Source organism: Oncorhynchus nerka, linkage group LG11, assembly GCF_034236695.1.
Source record: "Oncorhynchus nerka isolate Pitt River linkage group LG11, Oner_Uvic_2.0, whole genome shotgun sequence".
In the NCBI taxonomy this organism is placed as follows: Eukaryota; Metazoa; Chordata; class Actinopteri; order Salmoniformes; family Salmonidae; genus Oncorhynchus; species Oncorhynchus nerka.
Genome location: NC_088406.1, coordinates 60720837 through 60739001, shown reverse-complemented (window position 1 = coordinate 60739001; position 18165 = coordinate 60720837). Strand labels below are relative to the sequence as shown.

At 45.2% G+C, this 18165-nt stretch overlaps 1 protein-coding gene across 3 annotated transcripts; it reads right to left on the bottom strand.

Annotated features, from left to right (window-relative positions):
* Positions 1 to 7720: 7720 nt before the first annotated feature.
* On the bottom strand, positions 7721 to 17337 carry LOC115137262 (C-type lectin domain family 4 member E-like). 3 transcript variants are annotated; one of them, XR_010465122.1, is made up of 6 exons: positions 16940 to 17337; positions 16205 to 16306; positions 15988 to 16062; positions 13291 to 13415; positions 13098 to 13224; positions 7721 to 12788 (listed from the first exon to the last, which is right to left on the bottom strand). XR_010465122.1 is itself a non-coding variant. In XM_029673469.2 (6 exons), exons 1-6 carry the CDS (start codon positions 17040 to 17042, stop codon positions 12596 to 12598), a joined length of 696 nt encoding a protein of 231 aa, XP_029529329.2. In that variant the 5' UTR covers positions 17043 to 17331; the 3' UTR covers positions 7721 to 12595. The 3 variants fall into 3 exon arrangements, 2 of the variants coding, with proteins under 2 accessions (XP_029529329.2, XP_029529328.2); XM_029673469.2 differs by having other exon boundaries at positions 13098 to 13198; positions 15988 to 16059; positions 16940 to 17331; XM_029673468.2 differs by having other exon boundaries at positions 13098 to 13198; positions 16940 to 17329.
* Between the last annotated feature and the right edge of the window lie 828 nt (positions 17338 to 18165).

Here is an 18165-nt window from a genome sequence, read left to right as displayed (position 1 = left end):
ACAAGCTAAATTGTCCAATATAATATTCCCAATACAATTTCCATCCTTCATTGGAAAGGAAAAGGTGCAAAGCTTTTAAAAGATCTTAGTTTTATTAAACAAGTTTTATCAGGTGTGAAGGTAAGACCCAGATGCAGACAACAAATTAACAATGGCTTAATAATTCAACAGGGGCAGGCAAAGGTACAGGTCGGCAGGCAGGCTCAGGGGCAGGCAAAGGTACAGGTCGGCAGGCAGGCTCAGGGGCAGGCAAAGGTACAGGTCGGCAGGCAGGCTCAGGGGCAGGCAAAGGTGCAGGTCGGCAGGCAGGCTCAGGGGCAGGCAAAGGTGCAGGTCGGCAGGCAGGCTCAGGGGCAGGCAAAGGTGCAGGTCGGCAGGCAGGCTCAGGGGCAGGCAAAGGTGCAGGTCGGCAGGCAGGCTCAGGGGCAGGCAAAGGTGCAGGTCGGCAGGCAGGCTCAGGGGCAGGCAAAGGTGCAGGTCGGCAGGCAGGCTCAGGGGCAGGCAAAGGTGCAGGTCGGCAGGCAGGCTCAGGGGCAGGCAAAGGTGCAGGTCGGCAGGCAGGCTCAGGGGCAGGCAAAGGTGCAGGTCGGCAGGCAGGCTCAGGGGCAGGCAAAGGTGCAGGTCGGCAGGCAGGCTCAGGGGCAGGCAAAGGTGCAGGTCGGCAGGCAGGCTCAGGGGCAGGCAAAGGTGCAGGTCGGCAGGCAGGCTCAGGGGCAGGCAAAGGTACAGGTCGGCAGGCAGGCTCAGGGGCAGGCAAAGGTACAGGTCGGCAGGCAGGCTCAGGGGCAGGCAAAGGTGCAGGTCGGCAGGCAGGCTCAGGGGCAGGCAAAGGTGCAGGTCGGCAGGCAGGCTCAGGGGCAGGCAAAAGGTACAGGTCGGCAGGCAGGCTCAGGGGCAGGCAAAGGTGCAGGTCGGCAGGCAGGCTCAGGGGCAGGCAAAGGTGCAGGTCGGCAGGCAGGCTCAGGGGCAGGCAGAGTGGTCAGGCAGTCAGGCTCAGGGGCAGGCAGAGTGGTCAGGCAGTCAGGCTCAGGGGCAGGCAGAGTGGTCAGGCAGGCAGGCTCAGGGGCAGGCAAAGGTGCAGGTCGGCAGGCAGGCTCAGGGGCAGGCAGAGTGGTCAGGCAGTCAGGCTCAAGGGCAGGCAGAGTGGTCAGGCAGTCAGGCTCAGGGGCAGGCAAAGGTGCAGGTCGGCAGGCAGGCTCAGGGGCAGGCAAAGGTACAGGTCGGCAGGCAGGCTCAGGGGCAGGCAGAGTGGTCAGGCAGTCAGGCTCAAGGGCAGGCAGAGTGGTCAGGCAGTCAGGCTCAGGGGCAGGCAAAGGTGCAGGTCGGCAGTCAGGCTCAGGGGCAGGCAGAGTGGTCAGGCAGGCAGGCTCAGGGGCAGGCAGAGTGGTCAGGCAGTCAGGCTCAGGGGCAGGCAAAGGTGCAGGTCGGCAGTCAGGCTCAGGGGCAGGCAAAGGTGCAGGTCGGCAGTCAGGCTCAGGGGCAGGCAGAGTGGTCAGGCAGTCAGGCTCAGGGGCAGGCAGAGTGGTCAGGCAGTCAGGCTCAGGGGCAGGCAAAGGTGCAGGTCGGCAGGCAGGCTCAGGGGCAGGCAAAGGTGCAGGTCGGCAGGCAGGCTCAGGGGCAGGCAAAGGTGCAGGTCGGCAGGCAGGCTCAGGGGCAGGCAAAGGTGCAGGTCGGCAGGCAGGCTCAGGGGCAGGCAAAGGTGCAGGTCAGCAGGCAGGCTCAGGGGCAGGCAGAGTGGTCAGGCAGGCAGGCTCAGGGGCAGGCAGAGTGGTCAGGCAGTCAGGCTCAGGGGCAGGCAGAGTGGTCAGGCAGTCAGGCTCAGGGGCAGGCAGAGTGGTCAGGCAGTCAGGCTCAGGGGCAGGCAGAGTGGTCAGGCAGTCAGGCTCAGGGGCAGGCAAAGGTACAGGTCGGCAGGCAGGCTCAGGGGCAGGCAGAGTGGTCAGGCAGGCAGGCTCAGAGTCAGGCAGAGTGGTCAGGCAGTCAGGCTCAGGGGCAGGCAGAGTGGTCAGGCAGTCAGGCTCAGGGGCAGGCAGAGTGGTCAGGCAGTCAGGCTCAGGGGCAGGCAGAGTGGTCAGGCAGTCAGGCTCAGGGGCAGGCAGAGTGGTCAGGCAGTCAGGCTCAGGGGCAGGCAGAGTGGTCAGGCAGTCAGGCTCAGGGGCAGGCAAAGGTACAGGTCGGCAGGCAGGCTCAGGGGCAGGCAGAGTGGTCAGGCAGGCAGGCTCAGAGTCAGGCAGAGTGGTCAGGCAGTCAGGCTCAGGGGCAGGCAGAGTGGTCAGGCAGTCAGGCTCAGGGGCAGGCAGAGTGGTCAGGCAGTCAGGCTCAGGGGCAGGCAGAGTGGTCAGGCAGTCAGGCTCAGGGGCAGGCAGAGTGGTCAGGCAGTCAGGCTCAGGGGCAGGCAGAGTGGTCAGGCAGTCAGGCTCAGGGGTAGGCAGAGTGGTCAGGCAGTCAGGCTCAGGGGCAGGCAAAGGTACAGGTCGGCAGGCAGGCTCAGGGGCAGGCAGTGTGGTCAGGCAGTCAGGCTCAGGGGCAGGCAGAGTGGTCAGGCAGTCAGGCTCAGAGTCAGGCAGAGTGGTCAGGCAGTCAGGCTCAGGGGCAGGCAGAGTGGTCAGGCAGTCAGGCTCAGGGGCAGGCAGAGTGGTCAGGCAGTCAGGCTCAGGGGCAGGCAGAGTGGTCAGGCAGTCAGGCTCAGGGGCAGGCAAAGGTACAGGTCGGCAGGCAGGCTCAGGGGCAGGCAGAGTGGTCAGGCAGGCAGGCTCAGAGTCAGGCAGAGTGGTCAGGCAGTCAGGCTCAGAGTCAGGACAGGCAAGGGTCAAATCCAGGAGAGCCAGAAAACGAGAGACTGGAAAAAGCAGAAGCTGAGACACAAAAACACTGGTTGACTTGACAAACAAGACGAACTGGCAACAGACAAACAGAGAACACAGATATAAATACATAGGGAATAATGGAGAAGATCACAAAGACAGGTGAAGCAGATCAGCGTGTGACAAGTTTAAAATATCCTAATCCATTAGCCTCAAGTGAGTGGTGAAATGTTAGTATTGGCACGTACAAATCAAATCAAATCGTATTGGTCTCATACACATGGTTAGCAGATGCAATTGCGAGTTTCGCAAAATGCTTGTCCAATGTCCCGAGTTTGATCCAAGAAGAAAAATAATAATCAATGTATTTGTCATTCTTCTGGTTACAAAAAAATGTAAATAAGCATTTATGAAAACGAATTCTGATCATTCAAATCTCAAGAAACAAAGAGCATGGTATGAATGGTAAGCAATGATCTGGTATGGTCAAAAGACTGTGCTGCCATTCCAGTCACTCCCAGTAGGCCTTGGAGACTGTAGGCCATTTAACTGTATGCCCAGTCAGCCTGTCGAGGCGGAACACACCCATGACAGTGGCAAACACACATGCAACAGACATTCCTTATGAATCTGGAACATACAAATATACAATATAACCTGTTTGGCACCTGCAGTAGTGTTTAGGATTAGGCTTATTAGGATCCCCATTAGCTGTTGCACATGCAGCAGCTCCTCTTTATCGGGTCCACATGAAGCGTAGAATTACATGCCAGAACATATGATAATATTACATTCAATTCACAATGTAAATCAAATCAAATAAGAATTAGCTATATATTGTCAAGACACCCCAAAAATAATATTTACACACTGTTCTTATTTACATGTTCATGTACTTACGTGAAGTACAGTTAAGTTAGATCTTTAGAAAGAGGAGAGGTGCTGTGACACAAGATGCTTTTGAATCTGTTTTTTTGTTTGTTGAGCTAAACTAGAGAGATATCCTATGTGCTACATACTGCCATTGTTGCTCCCATTCTGTGTTGTTGTGTGTCAAGCTGAAAATAGATAGAACGTCTGTACAAATTGTTAGGTTCTTATTTTTCAGAGTAAATAACTCACGGACACTAGAGAAGCTTTAACCAAGTTGAATCATTCCCCAAAGGTTCTGTACAGCTGAAAACAGACAACTCAACATTTGTACCACTCAGATATATATATCCCACTTAAGACACTCCTCCTTCTTACAGTTAATGGCTCCACAGGAAAGAAGGTAACCAGATATTAACCCTGATCCCTCCCTTAAAGGGAACTGATCTCAACCCTCACCTCCTGACCTCCTGACCTCTACAACTGTGATCCCTCATTATTGTTTTTCTCTCTCTCTCTCTCTCTCTCTCTCTCTCTCTCTCTCTTAGAGGAGTCTCACAATCACTTAATCAGAATCATATTGGACGACTTTTTTCCTTTTGGAAATGAATTATTTTGGTAGAATTGTAGAATTGTGTCACCCAATCAGAATACTATTAGAACTTGGGATTCTTAAGTGAACACATTAAATAATAGTTTGTTGTTTGTTCCAGTACAACACAACAAAAATATATAACATGACAGCTGCAGGACAACACATAGTGACAAGTGCAACCTTTCAGCCTATCACTTTGTGAGGAATGTTGGTTGTTTCTGCAGCCTTCAAACGGAGGGCACGTTATGGCTCAAACTCTTTACCGCACTGATGACCATTTAGGGGCATTTCTTTTGTAACAACGCTGTCTGTGTGTGAAATCAGTGTGAAGAGATATTATGAAGTTTCTGTGGAAAATGTCTTCATCTGAGGTTATAAAGGGAACTTCACTTGTGTGTTGTGTGTTGTGTGTGGCCTGCGTGTGGCCTGCGTGTGTCTGCATGCGTTTGGTACAGTATGTGTGTGTCCTCTCAGTACAGTTCTGCCCTCTGTCTATGTCCAACTGCAGGAGACACTGTTTTAACTATCTAATCACATTCACCTCAGTCAGGGTGTTGGAACTGGTCTGGTTTCTCTCCTCAATCAGGTTGTTGTGACTGGTGTGGTGACTGATCTGGAATTGGTCTGTCTCTTTCAAAACTGGTCTCTGTCTTCAGTCAGGGTTTTTCTAACTGATGGCCTCTTTCTGCAGGTGAGTTGGTCTTATAAACTAAGAAGACTCTTTCTGCAGGTGAGTTGGTCCTATCAACTAAGAAGACTCTTTCTGCAGGTGAGTTGGTCTCATCAACTAAGAAGACTCTTTCTGCAGGTGAGTTGGTCTTATCAACTAAGAAGACTCTTTCTGCAGGTGAGTTGGTCTTATAAACTAAGAAGACTCTTTCTGCAGGTGAGTTGGTCTTAGAAACTAAGAAGACTCTTTCTGCAGGTGAGTTGGTCTTATCAACTAAGAAGACTCTTTCTGCAGGTGAGTTGGTCTCATCAACTAAGAAGACTCTTTCTGCAGGTGAGTTGGTCTTATCAACTAAGAAGACTCTTTCTGCAGGTGAGTTGGTCTTATAAACTAAGAAGACTCTTTCTGCAGGTGAGTTGGTCTTAGAAACTAAGAATACTCTTTCTGCAGGTGAGTTGGTCTTATCAACTAAGAAGACTCTTTCTGCAGGTGAGTTGGTCTCATCAACTAAGAAGACTCTTTCTGCAGGTGAGTTGGTCTTATCAACTAAGAAGACTCTTTCTGCAGGTGAGTTGGTCTCATCAACTAAGAAGACTCTTTCTGCAGGTGAGTTGGTCTTATCAACTAAGAAGACTCTTTCTGCAGGTGAGTTGGTCTTATAAACTAAGAAGGCTCTTTCTGCAGGTGAGTTGGTCTTATCAACTAAGAATACTCTTTCTGTAGATGAGTTGGTCTTATCAACTAAGAAGACTCTTTCTGCAGGTGAGTTGGTCTTATCAACTAAGAAGACTTTCTGCAGGTGAGTTGGTCTTATAAACTAAGAAGACTCTTTCTGTAGGTGAGTTGGTCTTAGAAACTAAGAAGACTCTTTCTGCAGGTGAGTTGGTCTCATCAACTAAGAAGACTCTTTCTGCAGGTGAGTTGGTCTTATCAACTAAGAAGACTCTTTCTGCAGGTGAGTTGGTCTCATCAACTAAGAAGACTCTTTCTGCAGGTGAGTTGGTCTTATCAACTAAGAATACTCTTTCTGTAGATGAGTTGGTCTTATCAACTAAGAAGACTCTTTCTGCAGGTGAGTTGGTCTTATCAACTAAGAAGACTTTCTGCAGGTGAGTTGGTCTTATAAACTAAGAAGACTCTTTCTGTAGGTGAGTTGGTCTTATCAACTAAGAAGCCTCTTTCTGCAGGTGAGTTGGTCTTATAAACTAAGAAGACTCTTTCTGTAGATGAGTTGGTCTTATCAACTAAGAAGACTCTTTCTGCAGGTGAGTTGGTCTTATCAACTAAGAAGCCTCTTTCTGCAGGTGAGTTGGTCTTATAAACTAAGAAGACTCTTTCTGTAGATGAGGTGGTCTTATCAACTAAGAAGACTCTTTCTGCAGGTGAGTTGGTCTTAGAAACTAAGAAGACTCTTTCTGCAGGTGAGTTGGTCTTAGAAACTAAGAAGACTCTTTCTGTAGGTGAGTTGGTCTTAGAAACTAAGAAGACTCTTTCTGCAGGTGAGTTGGTCTTATCAACTAAGAAGACTCTTTCTGCAGGTGAGTTGGTCTTATAAACTAAGAAGACTCTTTCTGTAGATGAGTTGGTCTTATCAACTAAGAATACTCTTTCTGCAGGTGAGTTGGTCTTAGAAACTAAGAAGACTCTTTCTGCAGGTGAGTTGGTCTTAGAAACTAAGAAGACTCTTTCTATAGATGAGTTGGTCTTATAAACTAAGAAGACTCTTTCTGCAGGTGAGTTGGTCTTATAAACTAAGAAGACTCTTTCTGCAGGTGAGTTGGTCTCATCAACTAAGAAGACTCTTTCTGCAGGTGAGTTGGTCTTATAAACTAAGAAGACTCTTTCTGTAGATGATTTGCTCTTATAAACTAAGACTCTTTCTGCAGGTGAGTTGGTCTTATAAACAAAGAAGACTCTTTCTGCAGGTGAGTTGGTCTTAGAAACTAAGAAGACTCTTGCTGCAGATTAATTGGATGTATAAGCTAAGAACCTTTTAGAGACCCGTTATCTGCAATAACAACTAAAACAGATAACCGCAGAACTTCCAGTAATTTGTAGGAATTATAACGTTTACCTAAAGTGGACAGACAGGCCTATGATCCCAGTCAGAGTGAGAACACAGCAAGAGCTATGAAGCGTCTCTTCCCTCTGTTATAAAAGATGTGTTTATAGTTTTTCATTGAATTGTGTGTGTGTGTGTGTGTGTTTGTGTGTGTGTGTGTGTGTGTGTGTTAGGTTGACCTCCCGGTCCGTTCTTTGGAGAAGTGTCTTCTACCTCTTTGTCTTGGTGCTGGTCTCATGGTCCCTCGGTCTCTGCACTGACGTAGATGTCCACAATCCTCTCCTCAGCTTCCCTTCTGTCAAACTTGACCTTATTGGTCACATCTGGCTTGTCATGAATGGCCTCAGACATCTCCAACAATGTATTGTGTTTTCTGACTATATACTGTACTATACAGCAATGTCTACTCAGGTTCTGAACCGATCACTGTCTGTGTCTGACTTGTGTTAATTTCATAGACTAAGTGTTTTTGATATGTTGTCCCCAGAAGAAAGAAAAATGTAAAAACAGGAAGATAAACTAAAAGTGGTTGAGGTTGGGACATGTTATTTTCCTTTAAACATATTCATTTGATACCTGAGTCGATAGTGTAGACTTACCAGACCTAGGATGAAATGCTATATGAAAATATGAGAATGGCTTGCCAATGAGAACTTCAAAAAGGACTAATTTGAGGTAAAAAAAAATGAGTTGGAGCAGTCAACAAATAAAGACAGAGATTGATTTCTTATTGCTCACTTTAATATACAGTGGGGCAAAAAAGTATTTAGTCAGCCACCAATTGTGCATGTTCTCCCACTTAAAAAGATGAGAGAGGCCTGTAATTTTCATCAAAGGTACACTTCAACTATGACAGACAAAATTATATTTTTTTTCTCCAGAAAATCACATTGTAAGATTTCTAATGAATTTATTTGCAAATTATGATGGAAAATAAGTATTTGGTCAATAACAAAAGTTTATCTCAATACTTTGTTAAATACCCTTTGTTGGCAATGACAGAGGTCAAACGTTTTCTGTAAGTCTTCACAAGGTTTTCACACACTGTTGCTGGTATTTTGGCCCATTCCTCCATGCAGATCTCCTCTAGAGCAGTGATGTTCTAGAGGAACTAGGCTGTTGTTACCCTGTTGTTACCCTGTTGCAACCCTGCCGCCCTGTGGCGGCAGGGTAGCCTAGTGGTTAGAGCGTTGGACTAGTAACCAGAAGATTGCAAGTTCAAACCCCTGAGCTGACAAGGTGTCGTTCTGCCCCTGAACAGGGAGTTAACCCACTGTTCCTAGGCCGTCATTGAAAATAAGAATTTGTTCTTAACTGACTTGCCTAGTTAAATAAAGGTAAAATAAATAAAAAATGTTTTGGGGCTGTTGTTGGGCAACACAGACTTTCAACTCCCTCCAAAGATTTTCTATGGGGTTGAGATCTAGAGACTGGCTAGGCCACTCCAGGACTTTGAAATGCTTCTTACGAAGCCACTCCTTCGTTGCCCGGGCGGTGTGTTTGGGATCATTGTCATGCTGAAAAACCCAGCCACGTTTCATCTTCAATGCCCTTGCTGATGGAAGGAGGTTTTCACTCAAAATCTCACGATACATGGCCCCATTCTTTCCTTTACACGGATCAGTCGTCCTGATCCCTTTGCAGAAAAACAACCTCAAAGCATGTTTCCACCCCCATGCTTCACAGTAGGTATGGTGTTCTTTGGATGCAACTCAGCATTCTTTGTCCTCCAAACACGACGAGTTGAGTTTTTACCAAAAAGTTATATTTTGGTTTCATCTGACCATATGACATTCTCCCAATCTTCTTCTGGATCGTCCAAATGCTCTATAGCAAACTTCAGACGGGCCGGACATGTACTGGCTTAAGCAGGGGGACACGTCTGGCACTGCAGGATTTGAGTCCCTGGCGACGTAGTGTGTTACTGATGGTAGGCTTTGTTACTTTGGTCCCAGCTCTCTGCAGGTCATTCACTAGGTCCCCCCGTGTGGTTCCCGGATTTTTGCTCACCGTTCTTGTGATCATTTTGACCCCACGGGGTGAGATCTTGCGTGGAGCCCCAGATCGAGGGAGATTATCAGTGGTCTTGTATGTCTTCCATTTTCTAATAATTGCTCCCACAGTTGATTTCTTCAAACCAAGCTGCTTACCTATTGCAGATTCAGTCTTCCCAGCCTGGTGCAGGTCTACAATTTTGTTTCTGGTGTCCTTTGAAAGCTCTTTGGTCTTGGCCATAGTGGAGTTTGGAGTGTGACTGTTTGAGGTTGTGGACAGGTGTCTTTTATACTGATAACAAGTTCAAACAGGTGCCATTAATACTGGTAACGAGTGGAGGACAGAGGAGCCTCTTAAAGAAGAAGTTACAGGTCTGTGAGAGCCAGAAATATTGCTTGTTTGTAGGTGACCAAATACTTATTTTCCACCATAATTTGTAAATAAATTCATTAAAAATCCTACAATGTGATTTTCTGGATTTCCTTTTCTAATTTTGTCTGTCATAGTTGAAGTGTACCTATGATGCAAATTACAGGCCTCTCTCACCTTTTTAATTCGGAGAACTTGCACAATTGGTGGCTGACTAAATACTTTTTTGACATCTTCATCAAGTTGACATCTTCCTCAGAGTGACCTGACCATTGCACATAGATCCTATTTATAGCCTAGTGGCCCATTGAGACACAACAATGTACAACAATTATAATGATAATATGTTCCAAGGTAAATTGCAAATTATAGCACAAAATAAGATAAACAGTGTGTCTCATTCATCAATAGGCCATGTCAAAATATACATAGGGATATTTAGGTGTCTGTGAATCCAGAGACACCGAGACCCCAAAAAATCAGGGCAACAAACATTATAGAGGGGAATTTTTTTTAGGTCACCTGTACTCCACACACAGAGACGCGTACAAAGCTCTCCCTCGCCCTCCATTTGGTCAATCCGACCACAACTCTATCCTCCTGATTCCTGCTTACAAGCAAAAATTAAAGCAGGAAGCACCAGTGACTCGGTCTATTAAAAAGTGGTCAGATGAAGCAGATGCTAAACTACAGGACTGTTTTGCTATCACAGTCTGGAACATGTTCCAGGATTCTTCCGATGGCATTGAGGAGTACACCACATCAGTCACTGGCTTTATCAATAAGTGCATCGAGGACGTCATCCCCACAGTGACTGTACGTACATACCCCTACCAGAAGCCATGGATTACAGGCAACATTCGCACTGAGCTAAAGGGTGGAGCTGCCGTTTTCAAGGTGCGGGACTCTAACCCAGAAGCTTACAAGAAATCCTGCTATGCCCTGCGACGAACCATCAAACAGGCAAGCGTCAATACAGGGCTAAGATTGAATCATACTACACCGTCTCCGATGCTCGTCTTATGTGGCAGGGCTTGCAAACTATTACAGACTACAAAGGGAAGCACAGCTGCGAGCTGCCCAGTGACACGAGCCTACCATCACTTCTATGCTTGCTTCGAGGCAAGCAACACTGAGGCATGCATGAGAGCATCAGCTGTTACGGATGACTGTGTGATCACGCTCTCCGTAGCCGATGTGAGTAAGAACTTTAAACAGGACAACATACACAAGGCTGCGGGGCCAGACGGATTACCATGACGTGTACTCCGGGCATATGCTGACCAACGGGCAGGTGTCTTCACTGCATGTAATACCAACATGTTTCAAGCAGACCACCATAGTCCCTGTACACAAGAACACAAAGGCAACCTGCCTAAATGCTACAGACCCGTAGCACATACGTCCGTAGCCATGAAGCACTTTGAAAGGTTGGTAATGGCTCACATCAACACCATTATCCCAGAATAACTAGACACACTCCAATTTGCATACCGCCCAAACAGATCCACAGATGATACAATCTCTATTGCACTCCACACTGCCCTTTCCCACCTGGACAAAAGGGACACTTATGTGAGAATGCTATTCATTGACAACAGCTCAGCGTTCAACACCATAGTACCCTCAAAGCTCATCACTAAGCTAAGGATCCTGGGACTAAACACCTCCCTCTGCAACTGGATGCTGGACTTCCTGACGGGCCACCCCCAGGTGGTGAGGGCAGGTAGAAACACATCTGCCACGCTAATCCTCAACACTGGAGCTCCCCAGGGGTGCATGCTCAGTCCCCTCCTGTACTCCCTGTTCACCCACGACTGCACGGCCAGGTACAACTCCAACACCATCATTAAGTTTGCAGACGACACAACAGTGGTAGGCCTGATCACAGACAATGACGAGACAGCCTATATGGATGAGGTCAGAGACCTGGCCGTGTGGTGCCAGAATAACAACCAAAACCTCAACGTAGCCAAGACTAAGGAGATGGACTGTAGACTACAGGAAAAGGAGGACCGAGCAAGCCCCCATTGTCATCGGTGGGGCTGTAGTGGAGCAGGTTGAGAGCTTCAAGTTCCTCGGTGTCCACATCAACAACAAACTAGCATGGCCCAAACACACCAAGACAGTTGTGAAGAGGGCAAGACAAAGCCTATTCCCTCTCAGGAAACTAAAAAGATTTGGCATGGGTTCTGAGATCCTCAAAAGGTTATACAGCTGCAACATTAAGAGCATCCTGACTGGTTGCATCACTGCCTGGTACAGCAATTGCTCGGCTTTGCTTGCTTTGCATTGTGTGCCCCCCCAACCCCCCAAACCCTCTTTTTATGCTGCTGCTACTCTCTGTTTATCATATATCCATAGTCACTTTAACTATACATTCATGTACATACTACCTCAATTGGGCCGACCAACCAGTGCTCCCGCACAATGGCTAACCGGGCTATCTGCATTGAGTCCCGCAACCCACCACCCACCAACCCCTCTTTTACGCTACTGCTACTCTCTGTTCATCATATATGCATAGTCACTATTACCATATCAACATGTACATACTACCTCAATCAGCCTGATAGGCCTGACTAACCGGTGTCTGTATGTAGCCTCGCTACTTATATTGGCTCGATTCTGTATATAGCCTGTCTTTTTACTGTTGTTTTATTCCTTAACTTACCTATTGTTCACCTTACACCGTTTTTGAGCCTGTAAGTAAGCATTTCACTGTAAGGTTGTATACACCTGTTGTATTCGGCGCACGTGACATATAAACTTGGATTACATTTGATAGATACGAGCACAGTGAAAAATCATGAATTCGCCCCTCTGGATCCAGTGTCTAAGGAGTACTGCCAGAATGCCTCTCTGTATGAAATCATTTAAAATACTTCTGTTGCAACAGAAAAGCCCCAGTACCCACCTGGCTCTGAAGGCAGGCTAAAGCAAACGCTCAAAGCTTTTGAAAGATTTCAAGTTGTATTTGAACCCAGGTCTTGCACTTATCTGATGTGCACCTATCAGGAGTCGACTGTACTGACTTAACAACCTCATACTGGTCCCTTCTGTCTGTTCTAATGCAGCTGTTGTTGTGTCTCAATCATTGTCTGTGTCTGATGTGTCCATCATTTAACTACTGCATCCCAGGAAGTACTGTAAATGGGAATTTGATTCATATGTTCAGAATGAAAAGAACATAAATGAGTAGGGATGGAGACAGAATGAGAGCGGGAGAGTCAGGGAGAGAGAGAGATAGATGGGTAGTTGTTATTGTTACACAACTCACAAATCCAGTTACGTTTTTGTGCACAATTTAAATCATTCCATGTCTTTTCAGGCTGATCTTCTCCATTTTGTAATTCAACACAGTCCTCCTCCGGTAAGCTTGAAAGACTTCGTCCATTATTAGGCTGGTTGATTATCCAGTAACTATGTTAACAACACAGGGAACCAGACAGTCACACTGTCAGTAAAACATCATCCTAAATAAAATATATAATGCCTGTGTTTTTTCAACTTTAAAGCCACACGCTGTCTGATGTGGGCCACCAACAAAAAGTAAAAAACATACTGTATATATAGTGTTTCTTGAAGAAAATAATGCTTGGTTTCTATGATTCATCTATAGAGCTCATTGAATGACATCTATGAAGGGAAACATTTGTTTTTATGAAGATGATCTGAAGCAATATCATTTGCTTTCAAAGTATACATATAACAACTGGTCAAATCTCTCACCTTGTTATCAGTGGTGTGCCGTCAACCCATTTCCAGGACCTCTCAGTCTCTCTGTCAGTCAAACCGATCCAGAATTTCGTGTTGAGGCTAAAGAGAAATCTCTGTTGTTGAGAAAGATAAATGAACACTGATCAAAATATGTTTATCATGTCTCTTTCTCTGTGTATTTATCTATCTCCCCCCACTCTCTCACCTGTTTCTCTCTGCTGTTTACGATCACCAGGTCTGCTCCTTTCTCCACACAGTCCTGTCTGCTCTCACTCCAGGTTTTTCTCTCAGAAGAGACGAAGTACCAACAGGATTCAAACTTGTTCCAGCCTTCAGAATAGGTTAGTTAAAACATTCATTGGCAACTCATTATTCTTCACTCATTAATGAAAGAATACAAAAAAAGCATTTTAGTACGCGTTCAGGGCCGTAACCAGGGATTGAGTTTCAATATCATTTTAAAAATGCAACAAAAAAAATGCTTTTTGGAGAACAGCAAAAACAAGCAAAAGTTACCCCAGCCTTTATCACCTTGGCTGCTGTAGGTTCTTTCACCTCAGTTGATCTACAAACACACAGCCTAATAGCTATACAACAGTAATGTTATACCCCAGAAAGGGGAGAAATATGAGAAATGAGTTACACTGACAAGTAGCGTCAGTGACTGTTCAGTCAGTTGTAGTATTAAAATGTGTAATTCATCATCTCTTTACATAGATATGGCTTTTCTCAACTGACATTGCGTTCACATTTGTATTACTAGGCATTACTAATCAAGCTCCGCACAAACAGATATCAATGGAGCACACAGATGATCATGTTGTCACATTCACATGAATGATTTGAATATTACTAAGGATTCTGTATTAATATCAGTGATGTTGTGGTTAAAAAGATGTGTAATAGGTCAACTATAAACTCCGTGGTGACGAGATAAGAACAACCAGTGATATAAAGGAGATGTAGTACTATTTTACACCTGCATTGTTAGCATTTTGTGTGCATTTAAATGTAGGCCTACGGGGAAGATAGGCCATGTGAATATGTTCATATTTAAACACATCTTCTTTTATTTTAGTTCCTATCTTCGTTGATACAGATTTAGTCAGGGGACCCCACATGGGACCCCAACCCTAAGTTTGGGAACCATGTATTAACCTCTCTCCGCCTTGCTTCCTCTCTCTTTGTTTCCTCTGCTTCCTCCTGCATGCATTGCAGCCTCCATCAGCCTCACCACTGAGTGCCACATCACTGTCTGTCTTAGTAGCCTAATCTTTGTATAGAAAAGTTATTATGAGACCTTAGTAGCCTATTTGTTGCTCCTGTTGAGGTGGGCTCCTTTTAACGTTACCATCTTACTTCATCCTTCTAGCTGGCTAAGTAATACTAGCCAGAGCACTTATACATTACTTATACTACCCAGAGCCCTTCAACATTACTTATACTACCCAGAGCCCGTCAACATGACTTATACTACCCAGAGCCCTTCAACATTACTTAAACTACCCAGAGCCCTTCAACATTGCTTATACTACCCAGAGCCCTTCAACATTACTTATACTATCCAGATCCCTTCAACATTACTTATACTACCCAGAGCCCTTCAACATTACTTATACTACCCAGAGCCCTTCAACATTACTTATACTACCCAGAGCACTTCAACATTACTTATACTACCCAGATGCCTTCAACATTACTTATACTACCCAGATGCCTTCAACATTACTTATACTACCCAGAGCCCTTCAACATTACTTATACTACCCAGCGCCCTTCAACATTACTTATACTACCCAGAGCCCTTCAACATTACCTATACTACCCAGAGCCCTTCAACATTACTTACACTACCCAGAGCCCTTCAACATTACTAATACTACCCAGACCCCTTCAACATTACTTACACTACCCAGAGCCCTTCAACATTACTTATACTTCCCAGCGCCCTTCAACATTACTTACACTACCCAGAGCCCTTCAACATTACTAATACTACCCAGAACCCTTCAACATTACTTACACTACCCAGAGCCCTTCAACATTACTTACACTACCCAGAGCCCTTCAACATTACTTATACTACCCAGAGCCCTTCAACATTACTTATACTACCCAGAGCCCTTCAACATTACTTACACTACCCAGATCCCTTCAACATTACTGCAATAGAAGTCTCTGCTTCATAATCCTACAGACATGATGACAGATTACTACTAATGTATTGCTTATTTATTTCAAATGAATGGAAGTTCTACTATTCTTTCACATTGTGTTATAGCAATGAGTTTGTGACGTATTGACTGTAAGACTAACGCATTGATGTTATGGATACCTGTGTGATTGTGACTCTGTCTGTTACTGTGTTTGTGGAGGGTAATCGGAAAAACATGACTGACTGACACATCTAGAAGCGACTATTTAATAGTTTTGTACTCTTTTTTCGAGATTCAACTTGTATTTGTTTGGGGATGTCTGTAGACACGGCAGGAGATGCTGGTCGGTTTTAAAATGTACTTTTGTCTGGCATCTCGCAAACACAGTCAGCAGCGTCTCTAGTGTCTACTTGAGCGGACTACGAGCTGGGGTAGATCGTTTCACGTCTCAGGCCCTCGGCCAGTGCTGTGAGAGGGAGGAGTTAGCCGTTTGCGAAAGTGGTGAAAGTGCTGCTTAAAAGGCAAATCCAGGATGCATTGGCAAACTTAACAAACCACTTTTCTTGATTCCACTCGTTTTCAAAGACAAGCGATTAGAACTCAGTCAGATCAAGAATCTATTTTATTCATGTTTCTCTTTAGAAACAGTTACTGAGGTCAGCACCTCAATGTCCTCATGTTGCTACGGCCCTGTGCATATTGAACATGTACAATTAATATTATGATCATGTATTAGGTAAACTCACCCGGATTAGAGAACTTTTCCATAAAATCATCTTTCTCCCTCTGTTGCTGGTCTCTCTCTTCAGTCAGACAGTCTGCTAAAAGAGGACAGAATATATTGGATGTGGTTTGCCAGTCATTTAAACATGTCTAACATAGGAAGCACTTAGCTAAACAGAACAAAATTCATCGGTTGTCAAAGTCTGATATAATGTAATGATTAAATAACAATACACTCACAGACTAGTCGCAGGGAGATGTTGAGAGTGACTTGTAGAACACACAGCATCCCAAAGCTTACAGCAACCATCCCGTAGAGTCTTCTCCCTGAACCGTCAGGTGCTGGGGAGATACACACTGGTGTGAAAACACACGGACACACAGCATAGTGCAGTTTCAACATGATCAGCTACAAGAGGATCGTTTCTCACAGCTGTCTTGTGTTATTTATGTATTTTATTAGCATCCCCTTTAGCTGTTGCGATAGCAGCAGATACTCTTCCCTGGGGTCCTCAGGAATTGACTGTATCAGAATGACATGTTGGAACCTCTGAATACACTGAAAACATACATGCCTTTGCATATTTAAATGTGGGGTAAAATAATAACTTTTCCACTGGGACTTTTCTGTTTTTGAGTCATGTGTTTGTATGTCTTGGTCGTGTGTGCGTGTGTGTGTGTGTGTGTGTGTGCGTGTGGAGCAGGTCTGAGCAAGGCCCCCCACACCCAACCTGGGAGGGGTGTCTTTTTTTTTGCCATGGGGAAGAGAGAAAATATTGCTGGTCTAGAGCACATTTCCTGCTCTTCTACACATTTTGCCATGAGGCTGAGAGAAATGTAACAGTTTTAACGCTAACTTCCTGTTATAAAAAAAACACACTATTCAAGGCTTATGACATGTTAATTTACTCTCTGTGGGGTGAGAGGGGCCCCAAAGCTTGTGTGTTTGTGTGATAGAGTTTTCTGTGTTCTTACCTGAGGGATGTGTCTCAATCGTCACTCTCCTCCTTGCTCCATTCTGGTTTCCTTCAATAACCTTGTCAATTTCAACAACCTCTTTGTTGACGTAGTCATCCATCCTAACTAACTGTTTTATTACCTTTCTAACTGACTTGTAATGGTAATATCTACTGTATGATTCCAACTGTACTGACAAGTAGTTGAGTCGTAGCTCTGATGTGTGACTTCACCGGGTACCTCTCTGAGCTCTGTCTCTGGTCCACTGCAGTTGATATAATGTTGAGTATCCAATCACCTTCAAGCAGGAACATAGACCTGACAGGATCATCTAACAGAGTGATAGAACATGACAGCTGCAGGACAACAAATAGTGACAAGTGCAACCTTTCACCCAATCACTTTGTGAGGAATGTTGGTTGTTTCCGCAGCCTTCAAACGGAGGGCACGTTATGGCTCAAACTCTTTACCGCACTGATGACCATTTAGGGGCATTTATTTTGTAACAAAGCTGTCTCTGTGCGAAATCAGTGTGAAGAGATATTATGAAGTTTCTGTGGAAAATGTCTTCATCAGAGGGTTTAAAGGGAACTTCACTTGTGTGTTGTGTGTTGTGTGTGTGCGTGTGGCCTGCGTGTGTCTGCATGCGTCTTGTACAGTATGTGCGTGTGGCCTGCGTGTGGCCTGCGTGTGGCCTGCGTGTGTTTGCATGCGTCTTGTACAGTATGTGTGTGTGTCTGCATGCATCTTGTACAGTATATGTGTGTGTCCTGTCTGTACAGTTCTGCCCTCTGTCTGTGTCCAACTGGAGGTGACACTGTTTTAACTATCTAATCACATTCAATCAGAAAGCTGGTAGACCTTGTTAAATGACATTGTACCTTTATTTATTCATCTGTGCCTTTGTGATTATTATAATTAAAGAGATAAACGTATGCTAATAATTGGACATGAAAAAAATCTACAAACGTTTTACTGAACATAGGTCTATGCTGGAAACGTACATGTATTTTACAGAGTACAGTATGCTTTCCTCTGAATCTTCACATCACAATGTTTTTTGTTTTCTCTCTCTCTCCGTCATTCACTTGACATGTCTTCTTCCTCTACAGTTAACCGGGAGAAACAATAGATGTGGTTTTCAGACACAAGGTTCACAATTATTTTTCACATATTTTATTTCCACTTAACAATAGCATAATGGAGATTTCAGTAGGGAACATTTTGCTCCCATCCATCACCAG